Source organism: Cupressus sempervirens, chromosome 9, assembly GCF_028749045.1.
Source record: "Cupressus sempervirens isolate cs-2001-9-10 chromosome 9, ASM2874904v1, whole genome shotgun sequence".
In the NCBI taxonomy this organism is placed as follows: domain Eukaryota; kingdom Viridiplantae; phylum Streptophyta; class Pinopsida; order Cupressales; family Cupressaceae; genus Cupressus; species Cupressus sempervirens.
The window spans coordinates 297,364,986-297,389,412 of NC_143126.1; the positions used below are offsets into that span (position 1 = coordinate 297,364,986).

Below are 24,427 nucleotides of genomic sequence, written 5' to 3' on the forward strand. Positions count from 1 at the left end.
ATATCTATAAGCAAGAGATAGGTTTATTTGATGGATTGTTAGTTCTGTCTGTTTGTTTGTCTAACTATACATTATTGCATAACCAGCAATAGAAAGATAAGGAATGATGCAGTGGTATTTGATGCCCTAAATGATACAGTGGTATTTGTATTAGAATATATAGTCCACCAATATGGGGGGCAGGGGGGTGAAACAATTATCCAACTATTATCACTATTATCAACCTTAAAAAAACTTAGCTATATGACCAATATAATCTAAAACCATAAAAAGATACTCATACACAATAACACCTAATATGATAACTAGGGAAACTCTTGATTAGAGGGAAAACCCCGGTGGGGATGGTACTCACAAGATGATGTACTAATATAACTATTCCTTGTTAGAGGATGGACCCTATTAGGAGTCTATAACAACATTCATTACATGTCAGTCCTTGTTAGGAGACTTTGAATCCCTGTTAAGAGTTGTGTCAACCTTGTTAGAAGTTGTGGAAGACAGCTGGACCCGCTGGCCAAACAGCTTCAAGGGTAAAAGCAATGAACCCATTGCCCATAAAAATAATAGAAATGAATAGTACTTCCTTCCTCTATTGTGTCAACCGGACCTTTGCTCCTTCTAATCTTGTAACTAAAAAACAACGAAAACATCTTTCCTTTATACCATATCTTCAAAATAATTCCTTGAGTTGGGGTTGAGGCTTTCCCAATTAATTATAATAAGATAATTAATTAATTACAATTACAATAGCATTGTTGGCTCACAGTCTATACAAAACTTCACATATGCGATACTAAGACTTGCGCATCTGCTAACATTATCATCCGACTATCCTCTATCACTATCTGACTGCGCATCTTCTAATTACATCTTAGATGAAAGATATAATACAAACATCAAAAACTATTTTCCAAGCATGGTCTCTGAGTTGCTCTTTGTAAATCAGGTACAACTTCCCTACATCTTCGACTTACATGTTATGCATTGAACCATGTCAGGACACTCTACTAAACATGCCCATGACCATGCATCACCAAACAAGCAAAACCTTGTTCGTACAACTAAGATCTCTCTCTACTACTCTGTCAGTCTTCACAAACTTACTGCTATGTTTACGTCAATGACAAACACAGTCATGAATGTAACATGTCAATACTCTCCAATGCTTAGGATACTCCCCCAATGTAGTATCATTAACTTTCATGCTAACAATCTCCCCCTTTGGCATTGATGACAATGTAGATGAAAAATATCTAAGTTTCACAAATACCAAAACATTACTCTGTTGTACTTATTTTCTCAAATCCTCTTTATCAATCAAATCTGAAATCCTTTGGAATACTGCTCTGTTCTTCTTTTTTAGGATCGGCAACAATTGTTTACAATAAACAACTCGCAAGACATATCTCCCCTATAGAGATATTCCTCCTTTACATGAATCTTTCTAAATCTCCCTAATAACTATCTCTCCCCCATTCATGTGCATATCTCCTCTATATATACTTAGGAGATGTTTTTCATGCATATTCTCTCCCCCATTAACATTAATGACAAAATCCTCATTATGTCAATTTACTGCTCCAAATCTTCAACTAGCTCAAGTGTACAAGGACACTATTCAAAACCAAATACCAAGAGTCCTCAATGACTCATCTTATCACAAATACTCCCCCATACAGGAAGCATCAGCATTCAATCCAGTTCAACCATAGTGCTTTGTACCACTGGACTGATGCACCTACTGCATCATCTACTTAGAAGTAGGCAAGGGCATAACCCAAGCATACCTCTCAAGTACTCAAATGTATCTTTAGGTAAAGGCTTCATAAAGATATCTGCAGTCTAATCTTTAGTACTCACATACTCTAATCCTAGCTCTTTTTCTGCTACTTTCTCTCTCAACACATGATACTTAATAGATATATTCTTAGTCTTCGAATGCAATACAGGCTTCTTAGACATACTCACTTTACTTGTGTTATCACAGTAAATGATAACAGGTTCTACAAACTCACATTTGATATCCTTCAACATCTATTTCATCCACATCACTTGATTATAGTTATATGCTGCTGCAACATACTCTGCCTCAGCTATACACTGAGAAATACATTCTTGTTTCTTGCTCAGCCAAGAAACCAATCTTCCTCCAAGAAAAAATGCTCTACCACTGATGCTCTTTCTATCATCCATACTGCCTGCCCAATCCACATCAGCATATGCACATAGAGTGAAATCCTTGATCTATCATACCAAATTCGATAGTCAAATGTTCCTTTCAAATATCTGAATATCTTCTTTACTATTGCATAATAATACTCCTTGGGATCAGCTTGAAATCTAGCTACAATCCCAACTGCATTTGCTATATCTAGTCTGGTGTAAGTCAAATATTGCAAACCTTCGATCATGGATCTATACTTCTTCTACACAACTGTAAGTGTCTCATCTTTGCTAGATAACTTGTGACCAATTATCACACGTGTACCAACAGGCTTACAACTTTCCAATCCAAACCTTTTCGACAAATCTTTGAAGTACTTAGCTTGTGATATGAAAATACCATCACTGTTCTGCACAATCTGAAATCCTAGGAAACACTTTATTTCTCCTATCCTACTCATTTCAAACCCATTCTTCATTTCTTCAAAAAACTTATCACTTGTTTCATCATTAACTCCAAATATGATGTCATCAACAAATATTTATTATTATCAACAAATCATTCTCAATTTCTTTCAAATAAGAGTAACTATCTATCGTACCCAAAGTAACGAGAATCGGAATCATATCCGAATCGGCACGGCCGAATCGAATCGTGAATCGGGGGTGAATCGCCGGTGAATTGGCAAATTTGAAAAAACCCTTTAAATGTAGAGATTTTAACAATTTAAGACTTATTTCATGCACCCTTTATTGAATATAACTTAAACACACTATAACATCATCAAATAGAAGTTGAAATTGAACATATATAAACATGGAAGTTTGTGTTTACCACATGGGGTAAAGAGTTTTTATAAGACAGCTTCACATCCAACACCTACTCCAAGTGCTTCAAAGCATATCACCCCTCTCGAAAGGCTTGCTCTGTTGTTCTCTCCACCACAGACACTCCATGCCTACAATAGCTTCAGGTCTCATCAACTGGTCAGACTGCCCACGACTGATAACCGCAGCGATTGGGGGTCTAGGGCGCAACGCCCCCAGCGGGGTCGAGGGGCAGCGCCCTCGCGGGGTCCTGGGGCAGCCCAAATTAGCACTCTGAAACCCACACAAAACTACATAGAACACAGTGTTTTTTTTATTTTCTTCTAATCCTACACTCTTTCTAGGAACCGTTGATGTTTTACTACCTGATTATGTCTTTCCCTTCCTTTGGGCATCATCCGTTATGCATTTTAAACATTTTTTATTTGTCGTCGTTTTTTTTTTTTTTATAACCTATGGTTCTTCTTTTCTCTTCTCCTCTCTTCTAATCATGCTTAACAATTAGAAGGCCCTTTAGGGTTATAACAAAGAGGAAAGGTAAAAAAGAAAGCAAAAAACATAAGTGATTTTTTAATTATTTCCAACTAAATATGCTTGCTGTTGCTAGCCGATTTTTGCCGATTTCTAATGGCGATTCAGGCAATTTTTTGAGTGAATCGCCGATACATGCGATTCAGGCAATTCACCCGATGAAATCGCCGATCACGATTTTCGACACCAAAAAAATCGTCGTGCATGAATCCGATCGCTGAATCGGCGATTCACGCGATTTCACCACAATTCTCGTTACTCTGATCGTACCTTAAGCAAATCCAAATTTTTTCATATAGTTGCCCAACCTTGTATACTAGGTTTTAAGCGCTTGCTTCAGACCATATAGAGCTTTCTTTAGTCTGCATACCATATTTTTGTCTATTGTCAAAGGAAAACTTTCAGGCTGCTCAATATATACCTCTTCTTCGAGTTCTCCATTCAAGATGGCTCATTTAACATCCATCTGATATACTTTGAACTTCTTATTCGCTGCATAAGCCAAGAACATTCTTACTGCTTCCATTCTAGCTACAGGGGCATAAGTCTCCGTAGTCTATGCCTTCTTGCTATGAGTAACCTTTGCATATAAGTCTAGTCATGTTTCTTACAACTTCCCCTTGCTCATTCATCTTCTTTGATATACTTCTGCTATGAGTTGTGAACTCAACTCTTTCTTCTACTCTAGGCTCAGATCTTTGTTTTTCAATCTGATTCCCATTTTGCAAATCATTGTTAGTCTCAATGATAACTTCCACATTTTCATGGTTAGCCTTTGGCTCAACAATAGTTACCAAAGCTATCTCTTCTATTACTTCCTCTTTCTTAACAAATTTAGACTCATTATCTTTATCATCACAATCATTCAAGAATGCTTCCATACTTGCTTTAAATTCTTCATCTTCATCAAAAAGCGAATTCTTTCTAGATTTTCTTACTCTTAGGACATCTAGATGAAAAATGGCCAAACTCTTTACATGTCCAACAAACAAAGATTTCCATACCTTCTGGCTCTCTTTTTATAAGCAAATCAATACCTTCTTTAATCTTCTTGACTTCTATGGATCTAGATCTCTCTTTACTTCTGCTTCTATTCTTTTGTATGCAACAAAAGGATTCTAGATCTAAAAACCCGATACTCAATTCTTTACACATTTTTGATGTCTCACCAAGAAGCTCGATCTTTTGGGTGTCAAAATTTCCTCCATCAAACTTAGGACTATCCTTTCTGAAAATGAATTTCCATTGATCTCCCAAAGTTGTTAAGATTTTCCTTCAAGGACTTGATGCTTTGATACCAATTGTTAGAATATATAGTGCACCAATATAATTGAGAGGTGGGGGAATGTGAATCAGTTATCCAACTATTATCACTATTATCAACCTTAAACAAACTTAGCCATATGAGCAATATAATTAGAAACCGTGACAAGATACTCATACACAATAACACCAGATATGTTAACTAGGAGAACCCTTGATCAAAGGGAAAACTCCGGTGGGGATGGTACCCACAAGACGATGTACTAATATAAATACTCCTTGTTAGAGGATGGACCCTGTTAGGAGTCTATAACAATATTTAGTACATATCAGTCCCTATTAGAAGACTTTGAATCCTTGTCAGGAGATTTCAACCCTATTAGGAGTTGTGGAAGACAGATAGACCCACTGCTCAAACAACTTTGAGGGTAAAATCAATGAACCCACTGTCCAACTGATCTCTATATTATTCCTTGCAGAATAATAGACATGAATAGTACTTTCTTCCTCTATCCTGTCAACCAAACCTTTGCTCCTTCTGATCTTGTAATTAGATCACAAAACTCGCATCCAATAATCCCTTGGATCACTTAATCGCATTCAGTAAACACTCTGCTCATTTTCATGCTTTGCACTTCATAGAATGATCACAACACATTACAAACAAGGAAAACATCTTTCCTTTATACCATATTTTCAAAATAATTCCTTGAGTTGGCCTTGAGGCTTTCCCAATTTATTATAATAAGATAAATAATTAATTACAATTACAATATCACTGTCGGCTCACAGTCTATACAAAACTTCACACGTGCAATACTAGGACTTGCACATCCGCTGACATCATTATCCGACTGTACTCTGTCATTTTCTAACCGTGCATCTTCTAATTACATCTCAGATGAAAGCTATAATACAAACATTAGAACCTGCTTTCCAAGCACTCTGTCTCTGAGCTGCTCTCTGTAAATCAAGTACAAGTTCTGTACATCTTTGACTTATGTACTACGCATTGAACCACATTATCAGGACATTCTATTGAAAATATCCATAGCCCCGCATCATCAAACAAGCATAGTGGTATCTAATGGTATTTGTCATTTCAATAAAGTGGTATAGCTATTTGTTCCTAAGCAGTATATATGGACTAACTTGGGTTTTGCAGAAGCATCCCTACATGGATTTCAGTTTTGAATTCTACGGTATGTAGATTTTAAATTCCTTGTTAAATTTATTTATGGTGTCTTCAATTGTAGTTATGAAAGTTCCGTTTAACTAGACTGTAACAATTAATCTCATTCACATGAACATAACTGTTATAACTATCTTCCGATGAACATGAAGTATTAACTATATTTCTTTGATATGATAAGTTGTTAGTTAAGACCCGGATAAAGTGGGTGTTACAATCCACATATAGTACCAAAATCAACATATCCCTTTGTTGTATTTTGAAATACACATTAGTGTCTGTATCATTTTTAGAGAAACCAAGTTTAGTCAAGTGATGATTTATTCACTCATACCAAGCTCGGGGCGCTTGTTTTAGCCCATACAATGTTGTCTTTAATTTACATACATGTGATTGTTTATTATGTACCACAAATCCTTCAAGTTGCTCAAGATAAACAACTTCTTTTATTGCTCCATTCAAGAAGGTGATCTTCACATCCATTTGATGAATTTTCCATCCTTCAAAGGCAACAATGGCTATTACAGTTCTAACAAAGGTATATCTAGCTACTGGAGAAAATTTTTCTTCATAGTCAATCCTCCCTTTTAAGAGAAAACCCTTACAACAAACCTAACTTGTTATTTGTCAATACTTACATTTGAGGCATGTTTGTATATAACCATTTTGAGGAGACAACTGATTTGTTTTGGTTCTAGGAGCATATCCCAAACGTCATTCCTAAGGATGGAGTTATATTCCTTCGTCATGGGATCTTTCCAAGTTTATTGTTTCATGGCTTCTTTCACATTAAAGGGTTCTAAATTTGATAGTTCACTCATGAGTGCAATATAGCTAGAGAATTGGTTTGGTCGTTTTCTTTCTCTAATAGACTCAGTAGTGTTGTGAGGTTTTCACATCATCGCCCCAAAATTTTTTGAGGACCCCCTTGGGCAAGCCTTGGCAATTTTCACATATTGTTGGAAAAAAAAATTGGTTGCCTTAGCAAGATGTGGAGTTGTCCAGAGGTTTTTGACGATTTTTACACCTTGGGCACCTTCAGGCTTGGAAGGAATTTGGTTTGTTTTCACTTGGTGCTAAACTTGATATTCCGAAACATGTAATTTTGTCCTTAGGCCAAGCAGGATTCAACAACATTTTTCAATGGTTAAAACGATATCTAGCAGGATAAATTTGCAAATTTTGGAATTAGATTTTTTTCAAAAAATTTGCTATAATTGTACGAGCTTGAGCATTTTGAAAATGAATTTGTTAGATTTAGTCGTTTTGGAAAATTTTGAATTTTTTGGTGAAAAGGAAATTTTTTTTTATAGTGAAATTGAAATTGGAGTTTGAATTTTGACTACCAGGAAAAGGATTTATTTTGTAAAAAATTTGAAATTGCATTGCAAGATTGAAATTGAATTAAATTGCAAAATCACATCAATTTAGTTGAAATTTTGCCTAAAGGATTTTAGAAATGTTAAAGGAAATTCATAATTTGGAATTAAAAATTGATTTTGGCTTGCTAGATTCGATTTTAATAATACTTTAATTGCCAAAATGTTGTTAAATAAAAAATTTGACATCTTCTAGGCTTGCCTTGTTTCTATTTTGCAATTTGTGATCAAAACTAGTAATTAAATTGGCTAGCTTCACTATAGGGCTAAGTAATTTTTATGTTGCATTTAAAGTTGGGCCATTAATTGAGGGACTAGCTTAATTTTGTTTCCCTCTAGGCACATTGGCCCACTCTGGAGGCAAAAATGTTTGGTATAAGAGGAGCTTCCCCCCTCTTATTTCCTCATTCATTCTTTCCACCTTTTGCAAATTGGAGTGATTTTCTTCTAGAGAGCGAATTTCCAGCTAAAGCGATTCTTGGGGCTTGATTTTTCCTTCTTTGGCAGTGATTTTTTCCTCCTTGGTTGGGCAATTTCTATCAGAGGGCGACTTGGAGGAGCAGATCCGAATTTTGGCAAGTTGGGCGATTTCTATGCTAGGCTGAATTTGTGGTGAAGAGGCCTGATTTTGCGAGATTGGCAACAATTTTGCAGTCTGATTTTTTCCTCCAAGGGCTGCAATTTTCTTCTTCAGCTTGGCAATTTAATTTGGTGAATTGGCATGGTAGTTTAAGATCAAAATTTAGTGGCATAAGCAGATTTTGCAAGCAATTAATTTGTTAGGGCATCATATTTTGGAGGAGGATAGAAATTTCCGAGATCAAATCTGAACTTGAAGAGACCCGGTTATTAGTAAAGGCAGATTTAAGGTAAAATTCTCATTCATTTTTGGAGGTGAAAATTGATTTTAAAGGCGCATTTTATTCCTTGTTCTTGCTTGGTTGGTTTCCCTTATATTCTTCTTGCACTTTTCATCCACCACTTCATCATCTCCATTGATAGGCCTAAGTTGGGAGATATAAGTGTAGATTTCATGATAGGGCACTTGGAGAGGTAGAAATAAGCTAGACTACCCTAAGATTGAAGTTTGGATATTGATAAGTGTAGTTCATCATAAGGTAACGAAAAGGCAGAAATAAGTGGTAGTCCCACCCTTAGGAAAGAAGTTTGGAGATTGATAAGTGTAGAGATACGACTTGGAGAGGCAAAAATAAGCTAGAAACTATTGATACAAAAAAGGTTGGAGATTGATAAGTGTAGTCCATATCATTTCGAAAGGAGGAGCAGAAATAAGTGTTTAGGATGGTAGATGTTAGTGCAAGGAAGAACCCAAAAAGAACGAATAGCAAAAAAAACAAGGAAGACATGATGCCTAAAACCACATTCGTCTCAAAAGTGAGCCGAATAAGTGATACCAATATCGACACGGTGAACATGGTACAGTTAAAGGATAGATTGAAGGAAGGACAATCCCCATTGCGAAGAAGATCTACAAGAGCAGAATTGTACACGCAATGGCTTTCCCTCCAACCTTGCTTTGTCTGAAATTGGTAATGGAATGTGCATCCCGATTTAATATTGTGACCAACTCCATTTTTGATTAAGGGAAGAGAGCGTTGGCTAACATCAACGAACAAGTGGTCGAAGAAGTATTCCATATTCCCCAACATAGAGGCATGACGGTGGTAACGATGGGTCAAACAACCAAGTTCTTTCAAGATAATGAGGAGGCCTACTTCATCTATCTAAAGCAGAATTGTTTACACGAAAGCAAGAAGGGAGTCACCAAGTCGTCAAAGCTCACCAAGTCAGATTTCAAACCGGAGTATGGTGACCTTATTGTGCTTCTCAGCTGAATCATTGGCGTGGCTCAAGGTATCAATTTGAGAGCTAGATGTATTATTTTATTGATAAAATTGAAAATGGAAAGAGAAAATTTGATTGGGCTAGAATTATAAGTAAAAATCTAGAGTTGCAACTTAGGGCAGTGCAAATTCAAAAGCAATTCTATATGGGATCCTACATTTTCTATCTAATTGCAAGACTATATGAAAATCTTGGACTTAAGGCCTTAGGAGTGATTGGCAATGGGTCGGGGCAATATTTGGTGCATGAATGCTATCCATAGCTTCATTTGCACAACACCAAAGATTAAAACATATTTTATGACACTTTTGCCATGAGGACAGTAAGGATATTACAAGGGACACCTACTAGAAGACTCTCAACAGAAGCGGAAGTCAAAGTTAAGAAGTATGGGAGTTGATTCATCCAATTTCCGTAATTCACAAATATTATAGTAAGAAGTATAGTTTGTCCCAATGGACTTCCAAGCTACCCACTCAGCAAGATACTTTTGATGGAATTGGCTAGGCAACTTGAGCATTATGACAAGATGATGAAACTTAAGGATGCGACAGGGATCACCTTCTCATTTGGAATAGGCAATGATACTTGGCCCAATCCTATCGCCTTTGCAACTACGCTAGGATGGTATAGAGCAAGACAAGGATTCGATCCTAATGGTCTTATCAAGGCATCTCATGAAAACACATTCAAACATATTCCTACTAAAGAAGATTTTTGAGCCAATGCATAGGATGACTTTCATGTGAGAAAGCTAACTTTCAAAGGATGGTCAATGGGCATGATGAGGGCAATCAAATGGACAGGCCTTGATATTTCTAATCAACTGGAAGATGATGAAAATGTGCTAAGAGAATATTATGATACAGTGAATGGAATAGAGTTGGGTCTAGTGGATTGGGATTGGGATGAGTTACAAGGACCGTTGATCTACATATTGAGTCATGGTACAATAAGAAGTTAAAGCAATTATAAAGTCAAAAGGTATGCCTTACTTATGAGAAGATGAAACCGGACAAAGAAGGTCCATCAGAGTTAATCGGAAAGAAAAGTGAAGGCAGTAGCCAGCAACCAAGAATAGTTAAGGGCAAGAAGAGAAATTTGGAGGTTGAGAAAAGTAAAGAACATCGGGAACCTCCAGCAAAGAGACAGAATGCAACACTATTAAGAGAAAACAAATTGAGGCTAGGAGCCAAAAAGTTAATACAAGTGGACAAAGGCTCTTGGTAGAGGTGAGCTTTGATTTAGAATCAAGTGGTTACAATAATAGTACCAAGTACTCTCCTCTCTAGGAGGACCAACATGGAGATGGTATGACAGTCACAAGTGAAGAAGAAGACAGGCCAATTGATATTGAGGAAATACGCCAGGCGCTCAAGGCCATTGGTGATGCTTTGCTAGTCAAATTGAATCCAAATTTGGGGAGATGCACTGCACCACTATGGTTAAGGCAAATGTTTATGCCAAGAGGCGAGATGGTAACTATTCGAGCAGTTGAAGATATTCAAGGGTTAGTGGAAAAGGAAGATAGTGAGAAACAGAAACAAATTGCAAAAACGGTGGCAAAGGTAATCCAAAGCGATGATGAGGGTGACCAAAAAGTTTCGATTGCTATACCAAAGTTTAGCAAGGCAGTGGATGAAATTGTTGCTGAAGAGTATGAAATAGTAGAGCATAACTTGGGAAGAATCACGGATGACATGGAATGTGAGATCCAAGAAGGCATGGTTTCAATTAGAGAAAGATTGAGGAAGGCAAATCAAAGGATTGTAAAGTTGAAGGCCGAAAACAAGTATTGGAGAGATTGCCAGCCTATCCAACAGTTGCATCAAGCAGCCCTTCCGCAAGACAGCAGGAGCAACATAGAAGAAATATTGGCTCAACTGCACGAAATCAAGGATTGGATCCATGATATAGTTCAAGATGGGCAGAATTTCTTGCCTTCCTTTATCTCGACACTCAAGTCACTAGAAGCTATTAGAGACAAATTCAGAACATTTGAAGAGGAGTGGAAGGATTTCCTTCCAGTCAAGGACTTAGCCATTCCTAGACTACAGGCATTTACTGAGCCATTGGAGAGATATTTGGAGAGAATCAAGTTGGTAGATGAAGGAGGAATGAGTAAGGTGGAGTCTTGCTTTGTTGCCTTGACTATCAAATCGACGATACTTGAAGAGATACAAAATGAGATTGCACAGCATAGCCCAGGCGTTGACACTTCCAATTCAACCATGATGAACGATGTTGGGGCTGCATTGATTTCGAAGATATCAAAGAGGAGAACATCAATGAGACAAAGTTTGGGCCAAGATTGGATGAATTGGGGAAGGTTTCCATCAAGAAGAGACATTTGGGCACCCTTCCCTCTCTCAATGCCTTTATTGGATATGCGAAAGAATATAAGAAGGATCATGAGAAGACATTGCAAGCAGCGAGCAACATGATGAACTCAGTTGAGCTTAAGATGAAGCATACACTTTGCCCTCCCACGAAGGAAGTCAATGACAGGCTAGCCAAGTTCATTGCCTTGGCTAAAAAGATGAAAGAAAAGGGCAGAATTATATTAGAGGATCATTTTATGCAAGCCCAAGTGGCATTTTCTCCTTTCTTTTGGGTTGGATAGTTGTTTAATTCTGATTGGCTACCATTTCTATGCCTTCTAATTGGTTGTCACTTTTCCTTTTTTTCATTGGTCATTGATGAGGTGGCATCTTATTGGCCGATGGGGTGGCAACCCTAATTAGGGTTTCTGGGATTTGATCTAGATAGCTGATTTTGCCTCTTAATATCTATCGTTGGTTGTAATTTTGGCTTCTATATAAGGCCATTTGCTCTCATTTGTAAAGGGTTGAAGAAAATTGTTGCTTAAGATAATACCAAAATTGCTTCTCTTATCATTGTTGTGTCTTGCATGGTGATTAAGAACACTTGGTGTTATTGCATGGTTTCTACTTCCAATGGTTGAAGAAAATTGTTGCTTAAGATAATACCAAAATTGTTTCTCTTTATCATTGTTGTGACTTGCATGGTGATTAAGAACACTTGGTGCTATTGCATGGTTTCTACTTCCAATAGTTAGAGTTAAATTTCATTGAAGTTGTTAAAGTAGATTTTATTTCAAGAAAGTTGTTAAGAGTAAGAGTAGATGGATAGTTGTATGGTGATATTAGTGGATGTTTGATAGCAATTTATAAATTAGGCCACTAGCATCCTAGCGGCTGGTTAGGAAGCCTTGCGTGGTAATCTAGATTCTTCATTTAAAATGGAGGCAAGAGAGCTTGTTGATGAAGCAATTGCATGTTGCCTCTATTCCAATGATCTTCCTTTCAACTTGGTAAGATCACCATGCTGGAAGGAAATGGTCAAAGTCATTGATGAAGCATTGGCTGATTACACTAGTCTTTGGTATGAAAAGTCGTGTACAACTCTTTTCCCGAAAGAGAAGACTTCTATAGAGAAAGCTATTCAACCAAATAAAACTTCTTTGATAAATTCCAATATAACTATTGTGTCTAATGGATGGAAAGATACAAGAAACTGACCATTGATTAATGTGATTTCAATGTCCCCTAAAGGGGCAATGTTTTTGAGGGAAGTTGATTGTGAAGAAGTTAAGGATTCATAGTGCATTTCAAGAATTCTCATTGAGGCCATAGAGATGGTGGGTTGTGAGAATATAATCCAATTGGTTATAGATAATGCCAAAAATTGTTAGGGTGCATGTGCTTTGATTGAGAGTCGTTATGACCATTTTTTTGGACACCATGCATCGTACACTCTCTCATCTTGCTCATACAACAAATTGGCACCCAAATCAAATGGGAGAAGCAAATATACCAAGAAAGAAAGGAGATACAAATGTTTGTGACAAACCACCACATGTCACAATCCATATTCAGATCATTCTTCAAGTTGGAGTTGTTGAAGGTAAATTCAAAATTATAATTAGTTAATTTCACTTATATATTTAATTTGAATATGTTTTATGTTCATGTTCAATTATCAAATTGTATATAACTTTGCTTGATATTTATTGACATATTGTTAACTTGTATCGGTTGTTGAGACCCAATTTGCATCTCATACTATTGTTATGAGACGACTCCTCAAGTTGAGGGGGCATTGAGCCGAATGGTTATTTCTAGCAAATGGGGTATATGGAAGGCTCCAAGTTCAGAGAGAGTACAAAAGGTCAAGGCTTTGGTCATCGATGATAGTTGATGGGCTCGTGTGAAATTTGTACTAGATTTCACTATGCCTATCATGACTATGTTTCGCTTTGCTGATACAAATTCACCTTGCTTGGCGGATGTGTATGATGGCATGGTCATCATGGTAGAAACGTTAAAGCTTTCCAAACAAACACATGAGAATGACCCCACAAAACGTGAAGCCTTCTGCAATAAGGTGGAAGCAATCATTCATCATCATTGGGAGAAGATGACTACATTACACCTCTGTAGTCAGAATAAAGCACTTGTTATGTTTAGTACTTGTTAAAACTAGTCGGATTGGGTAGTTAGGTGGTGAGGAAATGTGTCGGTTGGTTTTCAACTGACGGACCTGTCTATAAATACTTGGAACATTGTAATGTCCCCAATAGGATATCCTTGAATATTAGGGCAATAGCTTTTAATTCACCATATAAAAATGTACTAATTGAACTATATGAGAGAGTACCACCCTCTAATCATCAATAATATATGTCTAGAAGTGAATTTTGATATGATTTATACTACTTGGGACAATGACAATAAAGTCTGATACTGTTTGGGTAATAGACATTGTTGTCTCCAATATGATTATTGATGGAGTTGTTGTGTATAGCTTGAAGATAGAAGTTTATAATGGATAGGTTGGTATTGTTTCCGAAAAAATTAGGCACTAGTGTTGTCTATCCTTCCTCATATACTTGTGCAATCAATTATGCCAGATTAGATAATTCTTTCAATAAGAAAATCCACATTGATTTTAAGCAAGGTATACTTTCCCAATAAGGAAGTAAGAATTTAGATTGCAATTTTAATCGTTCCTTATAATCTGTAGTATTCTGTCCTGAAAAGAATATTTGATGTTTATGTATATACTCAATGGATAGATTCCCGATAGGGCCAACCTCAATAATAAATCTTTAATAATACTGACTGTGAGGTTTCTTATGGAGTTCCTTAGTTCATCTAGAGATTACGTCTAAGTTACCCAATCTGAGATGTTCGTATTGTAATCTTGGTGTTCATGTGAATTGCTGAAGGTTATGTTCTTCCTGTTTCAACTCGTGCTGCCTTCTTCCAATTTTTCTTTTTCTCCTTTTTGATAACTGATAAATATCTTTCATTTATATCTCACTTTGTTTGGAGTCATGTCTTTTCAACATGGAGAAATGTACCTTTTGTTTTGGTTAATTTCTTTTAATAACATTTCGTTTTGATTTCACAAACTATTATTTGTTTATTAGTTTATTAACAAATATATTAGTCTGAGGATATCAATGCTATGCGTATCATTCCATAGCCGCTGTATAACAAATATCAAATACTTTATATTTGCTTTTGAGATTCCTATTTTTATCTGACATTTATCACTGAATGCTATTGTCGAGTGATGCTAGAAAGGTATTCAACAGTAATTCAACGTCCAATCTTTTATTGCCGGTAGTTAATATATGTACATATCGTGGTTCTCGGGTCGCCCGACAGTCTTAAGAACAGCAGATTCTGAGACTTGCGTGGATCTTAATTTATTGTTGTTCACTACTTCATGATGCTCCATGAAATTGCTGTTGACTGTTATGTCATTCTCTTAGGCTCCATGTTATCTTTGATATATTCATATTTCCAAATGTATCTTTTTCCCCCATTCTTTGTCTCTCGCAGCCTCAAATATACCTATCACTGGAACTGTATTTATAATTATTATCTTATAAAACTTACTTCCATCTAAAACTTCATAGCCATGTATTATTTGCTGTAGACATCGCATCTTCCATACTAATGGCAAGATAACTTATTTCTTTCATACCTGCTATAGTCATTGTCTTGTGGCGCTGACTTCTATTCACAATCGCTACATTTATATTAATTAACGCTGCTGTTCGACCCATGATTAATAATCCATGGTTGCCTGTAAACATTATAAGAAATTTTATTTCGATGCACAATATCTTATATGTACGTCTCACGCCCAAATCCCTGTCATGTCTTCAAACGTATTTCTATAAAAAGTAATTATTTAAGCTATATCTAATAATTGATTGTTGCCTATAATATGGCTATATTCATAGACAAAGATCCTTTTGTATATGTTAATTCATATCTAGTTTGATCATTATATAAATCATATTTATATTTTATTATTTATTATTTATTTAATTTGTATTTTAACATTATTTAACTATTTGATTATTTATTCATTATAAAATATATGTGTGTGTATATATATATATATATATATATTTGCAACGTGGGGATATCACAAACATTGGTAATGTACTCATGTTGGTTTTTGGTATTAATAAAGCAATCATTTCCTTGCCTATTGGCATTGTGGTATGAATGGTATGTTCTAGGTTTTACTTCATATGTATCAATTGGATTATTTTGTGTATCTGTGAAATGTGTGATATTTCAATCTACATTTTTGGCGCCTTATCTCCAAAGTACTATAACTAGTAAATACTTTCTATTTTGGATAGAGTTGCACCATATGTAGATGAAGAATTTCTAATGAGTACTAGAATGCATTTGCAAGACTCTTCCTAGATGATGAAATGCACAAAAAGGTGAGGCTAGAATTTGGCTTATTTGCTTCAGAATCAAAACTTACTCCAATATGCAATAAAAGACCAAAATGACACGGGGGCTATCACATGGTAGTACATGTATGGTCAACCATACAAGAATCTATAACCTTTTGCAATCAAGTACCTCTCACAAGTTTTTTTTTTACCAATTGTATTCTACAATTTAGTGTTTAACATTCTTTAATTTGCTTTTCATTTGTATGTTTAATTTTATTAACACTATCCAAATTGCAAGTTCTTCTACTGCTGAACAGAATTCGAGCACATACTCCTATATCCATTCAGTGAAGTGCAACCAGTTGGGCTCAAAGAAAATTGAGGACCTCGTTTATTTTCATACCAACTTGTGTATTTTGTCAGGTAAAGAGGATCGATACAAGGAAGGGTCAACCAAGCTTTGGGATGTAGCCCCTGAATGTGCAAACTTGGAAGCAAAATTTTAGGATTTTACTACAATCGTAGATGGTGATGCTGATAGCATCATGGCACGTGGTGAATCTAGCACAAGTGGAATAATTTTTCGTTCAAATGATCTTGAACTTACAAGTTTTGCTGCAGTTGCAGATGGTGAGGATGTGGATTTTTTTTTTAGAATCCTAATGATTCTGAATGATTGAATTTGATTATTGAATCTTGAGTCTTGACTCTTGATTTATCAACATTGAATCATGAACTAATTTTTAATTTTGTAATTCAAATTGCATTGGAATCTTGACTTGAATAATTTATTAATTAGTTTTTTCAATTTATATATTTGTTACTTAGTGGTTGTGAAATTTGAAGTTGTACTATCAATGATGAAGTATCATAATATGGAAATTTTTAGTTTTGTCTATTTCTTGCTTTTCTTTGCATGTATAAATTATAATTTATAGATTTATATAGAAGCATCCAAAATCCAAAAAAAAAACATTGTGCATCTGATTCTCGCATCCACATCAGCATCGGAATCTTAGATAAGAAGTATAGAGTAAGATAACAAAACAGTATACATTTATGGTATTTATAAGTTTTTTATACTGACATACCCAGCCCTAAAAAAAAGCCGTACTAGCATACTGTACCTAGTACCCAAACCTAATCCTACTTCAGTACCTTAGTATGAAATCTATAGTGTTTCAGAAAGAAAATTATATTATAGGAGGATGACATCTAAAACCTACCTCTAAATATATAACCCTCCAACACATAACATGTTCAATCCATCTTTTAATATGTAAAACTATGATAAGCTATAATTTAGCATATGGTAGAAATCCCCTCCTCCCCCCCGCCACTTAAAAACAGATCTTGAAGCCTCCACAAAATCTTCAAAATGACGATAATATATCTTTTCCTTCCTATTCTTGATTACCTCAGATTTGCACACTTTTGCCTATTGTAATGCACATAATGTGGAAAATGAATTATCATACAATTATTTACAAAAATTTTACCAAAATCCTGATAAGTATAGCTTCAAAAAAGTACAAACAAATTAAGAATAACAGAAATCAAATGTGTACGAGCCTCCAGGCTATTTTGTCATACAACAAACACTGAAAGTCTACACTCTCTTTTTGGGAATTCAAATTGCAGTTATGGATATCCATTTGGGTCCTGCATCTTACTAGACTGTAATAGAGCATCATCATTTTGGGGAATTACCCTTGGGAACGTCACTGCAGTAACTGGAATCGACTTGTATGTTTAAACACCTACGCACTTGAACTTTGGGCTCAAAATAAATACCGTAATGAATGTTGGTAACTTGGAATGAACAATGTATGCTTAACTCATATAGTCGGTAAAGAACGTGTTGGTAAATAGTGATGCTTAGGGGCCTTTGGTGGTTCGTGTTTTAGTCTTCCGTTGTGATCTTTGTGTGATCGTTGCATTTTGTATCTTAATCCTGTATATATATATATAAGCTTTTGTTTATCCTTGTTTCCAAGGATCTCCGGGCAGGGCATTACATGCACTGATAGGAATTAGCTATAGGTATTTTAATTTTTGTCCAACTCATCAATAGATTCCTTTATAACACCTTCAACATGCTGCTTTAGAGCTTTGTTAAGAATATCAGGGGCTACGGCCCAGGATTCATAGCTTAATAATTCATTACAAATTTCACGAGTTCCTCGGACATACTTCTCAATACAAGAAAATCATTTGCCATGGTAATTTTTGCGGATGCATGTTTCTTAACAAACAAACATGTCATCAACATTGTGATGTGAATATCAGGATTTAACTGTGTGATTTTGAGTCAAACTCGATGACCTATGTTTCATGAGTAGTGATTCAACATGAATCCATCTCTCATGAGAATAAATGGAACACTTAGCACTCATTGGATCTAGGTGATGCTCACAGGGGTGAAGCACCGGGACTTCCCGGGAGGTCACCCATCCCAGTACTACTCCAGCCTGAGCGCGCTTAACAGATATTTTTCAGATGCGTCAAAGTATTTGTTGACATGGCTTATGGTATTATGATGGTATCCATAACAAGGCCAATTTTAAACAACTTTGTAGAATCTCATTCATGTGTTGATCAAGGCATTCTATTTCGCCGCACAAATTCTTCAAAAATCTCTCTCATTTGACACATTGAAGTAAAATGGACCTTGCATCTTGAGTCTTCATAGGCAGAGAACAAAAAAATTTGAAAACACAGAGTTCATAGACACACTTTAAGTGATGATGTTATAGGTCATTATATTGATTTTGATAAATTTGATCACTAGTAATGATAAAGGAAATTGGCATGTACTGATCTTATTTAATTATTCATTGATGGCAAACCATGAGAGTTTGATATTGACATGTTTCAGCTTAAATGGGTAAATATCTTGGGTGATGGCAAATCCTTGCCAATAAAGAACATAGCTACACCAACGCTTTTCACATCTGACAATCTTGTAAAACACCTTAGAACTAGTTGATAGTCATATAACATTTGAATTTACTCCAAGAATCTAATATGCACATATAGTTCAGCTTTATAGATATGGTGCTTATATGCATTCAGATTGAAGGAATGAAGACAATAGGATATGTCATGTTTTTGTTTTGGAAGATTAATTTCTTACCATTCCAATACGCTTCTTCATATTAGGACTGTATGGAAGTTTTTCAATGGGCCTGCATAAAACACAAGGCATGTTACCATTTTCATTCCAAGCAGCATTGAAGGAGAACACAAAATAGAACGAAAATAAAATTTTACCCTTTAACTTCAAGTGTATCCCCCGGTTTTAGGTGTGCAAAATGCTGACTCATTTTTCCTTCAGGATAAACCTGGATCAAGATCAAAGTGCATACTTAAACATACATTCACATTACTCTTCTCGGAGCTTCTGTCAATCAACTAGTATCATATAGACAGAAATATCATTCTCAAGAAAATCACTACACTACCCCATGAGAAATTTCATACAAGCATTTGTAAGAAAAAGAGTTGGGTGTGTCTGTCTGGTATCAGAAGTAGGGCAACCAGAAAAATAAATCGCATGCCCTACCATTTTTTCACTAAATATTTCTCAGAAACAGAAACTTTCTGAAAGCTCAAAGAATATATCTTTGCTATCTTTGAGACTCACCTTGATCATCAAATCAAAATATCCTTTTGATTCTGGACCAGAAATAGGGGTATACCTGAGAAAAATAGCTAACCTTAGGAAAATAAGGAGGATCATAACACAGAACTAGATAGAAAAAGAAATAAATTTCAGATAACATATTGATATTTAAATCAAGAAACAAGAGTAATAAGGTATGGTGAATTTCAAAGGAACTCCAAGTATCATCAAAGCAAGATATTGACGATCCATGTAACAAGGACAGAAAACCATAGCTTGTGATTTTGACAGACAATCCATAAATTGATTGCAAATGCTCTTTTTCACATTGACCTTGACACAGTTAAAATAATGGTCCTAACCCGGTTTAGTGACCCGTTGCAACTATATTAGTCATTCCTGCCAAAAAAAAGTCCAAAATTACACTACACGTATCAGAGCTCACATTTCTGCCCCTTTACTACTAAAGATCTAGGTACTGATCATGAATCCCTATTGCTTATATATAACACTGCCAAACCTGACTTAATTGGAAAGGAAGTAATACATTCAACAAGTTTATATGTTTAGTCCAACCCATTTAGCAGGCAACATATGATTACATTAACAAGCTCTTTAATGCATTGAGCATAATCAGAGTGTGAGTTAAAAAATATAGTATAACAAAAGCACAGCATAAAGAGTATTTAAACAGTATACTAAAATTGTCTCTGTGCCTGTACAAAATTTTCACATTGCATGGAGTCTCAAGCTGACATTTGATTGTTTTCCCAAGCACAATAGACATTTTGAGCCTTGGATCATGTGTGCTTCTCATATTTCTTGTCCTTTCCAGAATCTTCACAAGTTTTCCAGAATCTTCACAAGTTCACAGAATAAAGTATTGATGCCATTAATCACAGCAGAAAAAGATAGTAGTTGTCAAAGAGATTTATCAAGGTTGCAATCAAAAATGCACCAGGGAAATGATGATCCAAGGAAAAGGCTAAAATCCTAATGTCTGGAGCACACTGTTAATCCCTCCAAAGCCACGATAGGAAATTATCTTATGGAGGACACACCTATAAGAGGAAAACATAGAGAACTAATCATCAACAACTGCATTAATTGAGTTCTTCGAAATGGATAAAATTGAAGGGTTTCACCTGCTCAAGTAAGTTAAGCCCTATGCAGATTCAAAAATACGCTTTTAATTTTATTTTGCATGAATATGAACCAATTAAAAACCACTATAAATATTATCAGTAGCTAGTACATATTTCTCAGCAAGAAGTCCTGCATGATATGGAAGATGAGAAAGAGGATCCCAAGGATAGATCTGTCTTTGAGGAAGAATGCTGGTATGCATGAGACTGTCGCTTAACCTATGCATATTACTGCAGTAGAGCAAGAAGAATCTGATGAAGAAGAAATTTTTTGGGATGAACAGGATATGTTTTGCTCATCAATAGACATCAAGACATCTCTCCTTCATCAGAATATTATGATTTGCAGCAGCAACATGCGGAGATCCACTGCATACCAGAGACGCCCAAATGGCTCATGAGAAGCATAAGGAAAAGGTGGAGATAATCTCTTCAAAAGAAAATGAGAAGCCACTTTCAGACCAACAGGATACCATGACTACAAAGCACAACAGTGAGGTCAAGACTGATTGTTTAGACCCAGAGCAATCAAGAGGATGCTTCATAAGGCATCTAGCTCTGCCACGAACCAGCATGTTGCCTCTGGTCATGCTTGCTTCAAAGCATGAGGATGAGTATCACAATAAGGAGCAAGTGTTTCTCGCTCCACCAAAGAAATCTCCAAAATTGGACAGCTTCTTTGCTTTCAGCATTGGAAGGGCATTCCAACAAGCTATTGTATGATTGGTGTGCTTGTTGTCATGTCTAATTGCCCAAATGCATGGAAGAAACAAGAAATTTGTTAAAAAGGGCAGCTACTTTAACAAGTTAGTTAACTCTCCTACAGATGGCAAGCTTTTCTGTTTTTTTTAGTTTACAAAGGTTGCAAATATTTTCATGAAGCTATCAATGAGCTAACACATCGTTCAGTGTTGGTGACTCTACACCTAATGGATTGCTAAAAGCCACTAATCATATGCTTAGCAGCCAAGCATCCCCTCTAGGTTGTCAAAAATGCTGTCTATTTTTGCCACCACTAAGCCCATCATAGATAACTGATCTGAGATATTTCATCACAGGCCGAACTCTTTTATAGTGTGTTAACACACCATATTATCTACGACTAACCTTCGTGCTATTCCTTCCAGACAATACTAGTGACAGTCTCTGCAATGTAGAGGGGCCAAAGGGACCATTTAAGACACAGGACATCAACAAAACCTCTCTTGCATCTTGCCAATATAAGCTCATCAAGGTATCGGAAGGAAGGAAAACATGGCGTTCTAATGTGGCCATGCCACCCCGATGGGAAAATGTCAATGAAACATCTCACATGCTTCACTGAAATGCATATACACGATGTTATGGCAGGACTGTTTACTGTACAGGGTAAGAAAACGCATGTAGTATAGCACGATACAACACAGAACAGTTACTTTATTTATATATGCAATATGCGCTCAATGCTTACAATCTAAATACAATGATTACAATGATGATCTAAAGTCCATTTCAGACGGTGTACATATACCTTCCCAAAGGGGTGATTCAAGTGTCACGCGCCCGTTCGGATACTATTCTACCTGTCGGCTACACTATAGATTTTACCAACAACATCATCCCCCCCAAAAAGTAAAGTCTTCTCTGGATGACAAGTACAAATCATCTGAGACAAATTAACAAAATAGAATACATTAATTGTGACTAACTATAACAGGATAGATCTTTTTCCATTACACCACTTTTACATTTGCCTTGTGCCTACACCAAACTGGTCTCCAAAAACACGCTGCATCTGTAGCCTCTGCTAACACAATACTATCTCCTTAGCCAAGTTGACCTTGATAGCCACCTGTGCCGCCTTCTCTGCTTCCAACTCCTGGGTGCACTGAGCCAAGTGTCGCTCTACTGTTTCCAACTGGACAATCAGCTCCTCCCGAGCTCTCTATGCATCCACCAAGACAACCTCACATCCAACACCTACTCTGAGTACCTCAAAAGTGTAGCACCCCTCTCAAAAGGCTTGCTCCAGTGCTCTCTCCACCTCTGGCACATAGACACTCTATGCCTACAACAGCTCCAAGTCTCATCAATTGGTTATGTTTCCCACAACTAATAACAAAACTGATTGGGGGTCTAGGGGGCAACACCCCCAACGGGGTCGAGGGGCAACGCCTCCGCTGCCAAGACCAAATTAGCACTCTCAAACCCACACAAAACACCATGGAACACACCACTTTTGTGATTTTTTTCTAATCCCATACTCTTTTGCCAATGGCTTATGTTTTACTACCTTTTTATGTCTTTCCCTTCCCTTCGATATCATACGTTACTCATTCTGAATTGTTTTGATTTGTCGTCTTTTTTTTTTTTACTACACCTACTACCTGAAGAGTATGGCTCCTTCCTCTTGGTATGGTTGCTCTCTTCTAATGTGCAGCTACTTTTCCTGAGGGTATACGGCTTTTGTTGCCTGAATGCTCTGGTATGGCCTCCAGAGGGTTACTTTATTGCTACAGCTTCTCCAATTCCTTTCTATACTGTTGTAGTGCGTCTGTCGTGTATGTGTTCTCCTTTTATTTGTACGGCCTAACCACTTCCTAGCAAATACTGATTTACAATGTTTGGCAAGGTATCTTTTATGTTGGCTTTTTCCTACTGCCATACAGTCCTTTACTCACAACTGTACGGCCTTCTTAATTGACTAAGTGTATTCGTACAACCATACATCAGTGCTTAAATGTCTTCTCCCTCTATGTCTGTACAGATCGAACAGCGTATGGTGTTACTCTGTCCAACCGTGATTCTTTCGAGCTGTACGATGTTTCTCTTGTCCGTACGATGTAGCACCGTGATTCTTTCGATCCGTACGATGTTTCACTTCTCCATATGGTGTATTGTTGTTCCTCAAGGTCGTACACTATTTGCTTTAACCTGTTCTCCGGTCGTACAGTGTTCTTAGGACCCATAGGTCATACAATCATCAATGTCTCTCCCGTGTTGATTGGCTCCTAGCTGTACAGTGTTTGCTTGCCATATGGTGTCAACTTTGAGACCTTGTCGTATGGTGATTACTTTGCCCTATCTATTTCTTTTATCAGCCGTATGGCTACAATTCTCCTTCCTTGTTTGTACGGTCTAATAGAAAATGTCATACAATGCTTTTATCCCCTCTATGATATTGATGAATCTCAAGAGTCATACTTCTACTGTTCTTTATCACTTTATTACTTTCGTACCCATACTCAGGATTTATGTTCGACTCTACATTACATTTACTTATCTTACGTATATACATTATTTACTGCTTTTATACTGTCTCTCAATTGTTCGCCCATGGAGGTGAGTTATTTCTTTCATGGTAGACTTTCAACTTCGACCCATTGGCTACTTCCTTCTCATCGAGCGTCCATAATTTTATTGCTTTGTTATCGCCCACTTCGCAGATTTTATATGGCCCGACCCACTTTATTTTAAATTTGCCTAGTCTAATCTCATTGCACCCATTATACTTCAACACTAGTTATCCCGAATGAAATTTGTTCAACTTCAAGTGCTTGTCATGCCATGCCTTTTGCCTGTTCTATGTAACCTTCATGGCCCATACCATGAATTCCGTCAACTGCCACTCCTTGCCGTCCATAACTGTATTCTTGATTCTAAAACCTTCACTCCATACAACTACAGGTTTTATTAAGCCCTTCCTCTTTGTTTTCT

General features: G+C 36.5%; 1 protein-coding gene across 1 annotated transcript in view; it reads right to left on the reverse strand.

Moving 5' to 3' along the window:
• Positions 1 to 24,427, reverse strand: part of LOC149538582 (FAD/NAD(P)-binding oxidoreductase) — a 272,028-nt gene that overhangs the window by 124,443 nt on the left and 123,158 nt on the right. The window contains exons 6-8 of the mRNA XM_089799888.1: positions 19,608 to 19,662; positions 19,235 to 19,305; positions 19,098 to 19,149 (exon numbers count right to left, since the gene is read on the reverse strand). Of these exons, the coding sequence (XP_089656014.1) occupies positions 19,098 to 19,149; positions 19,235 to 19,305; positions 19,608 to 19,662 (178 nt within the window). The remainder of the gene's footprint in view (positions 1 to 19,097; positions 19,150 to 19,234; positions 19,306 to 19,607; positions 19,663 to 24,427) is intronic.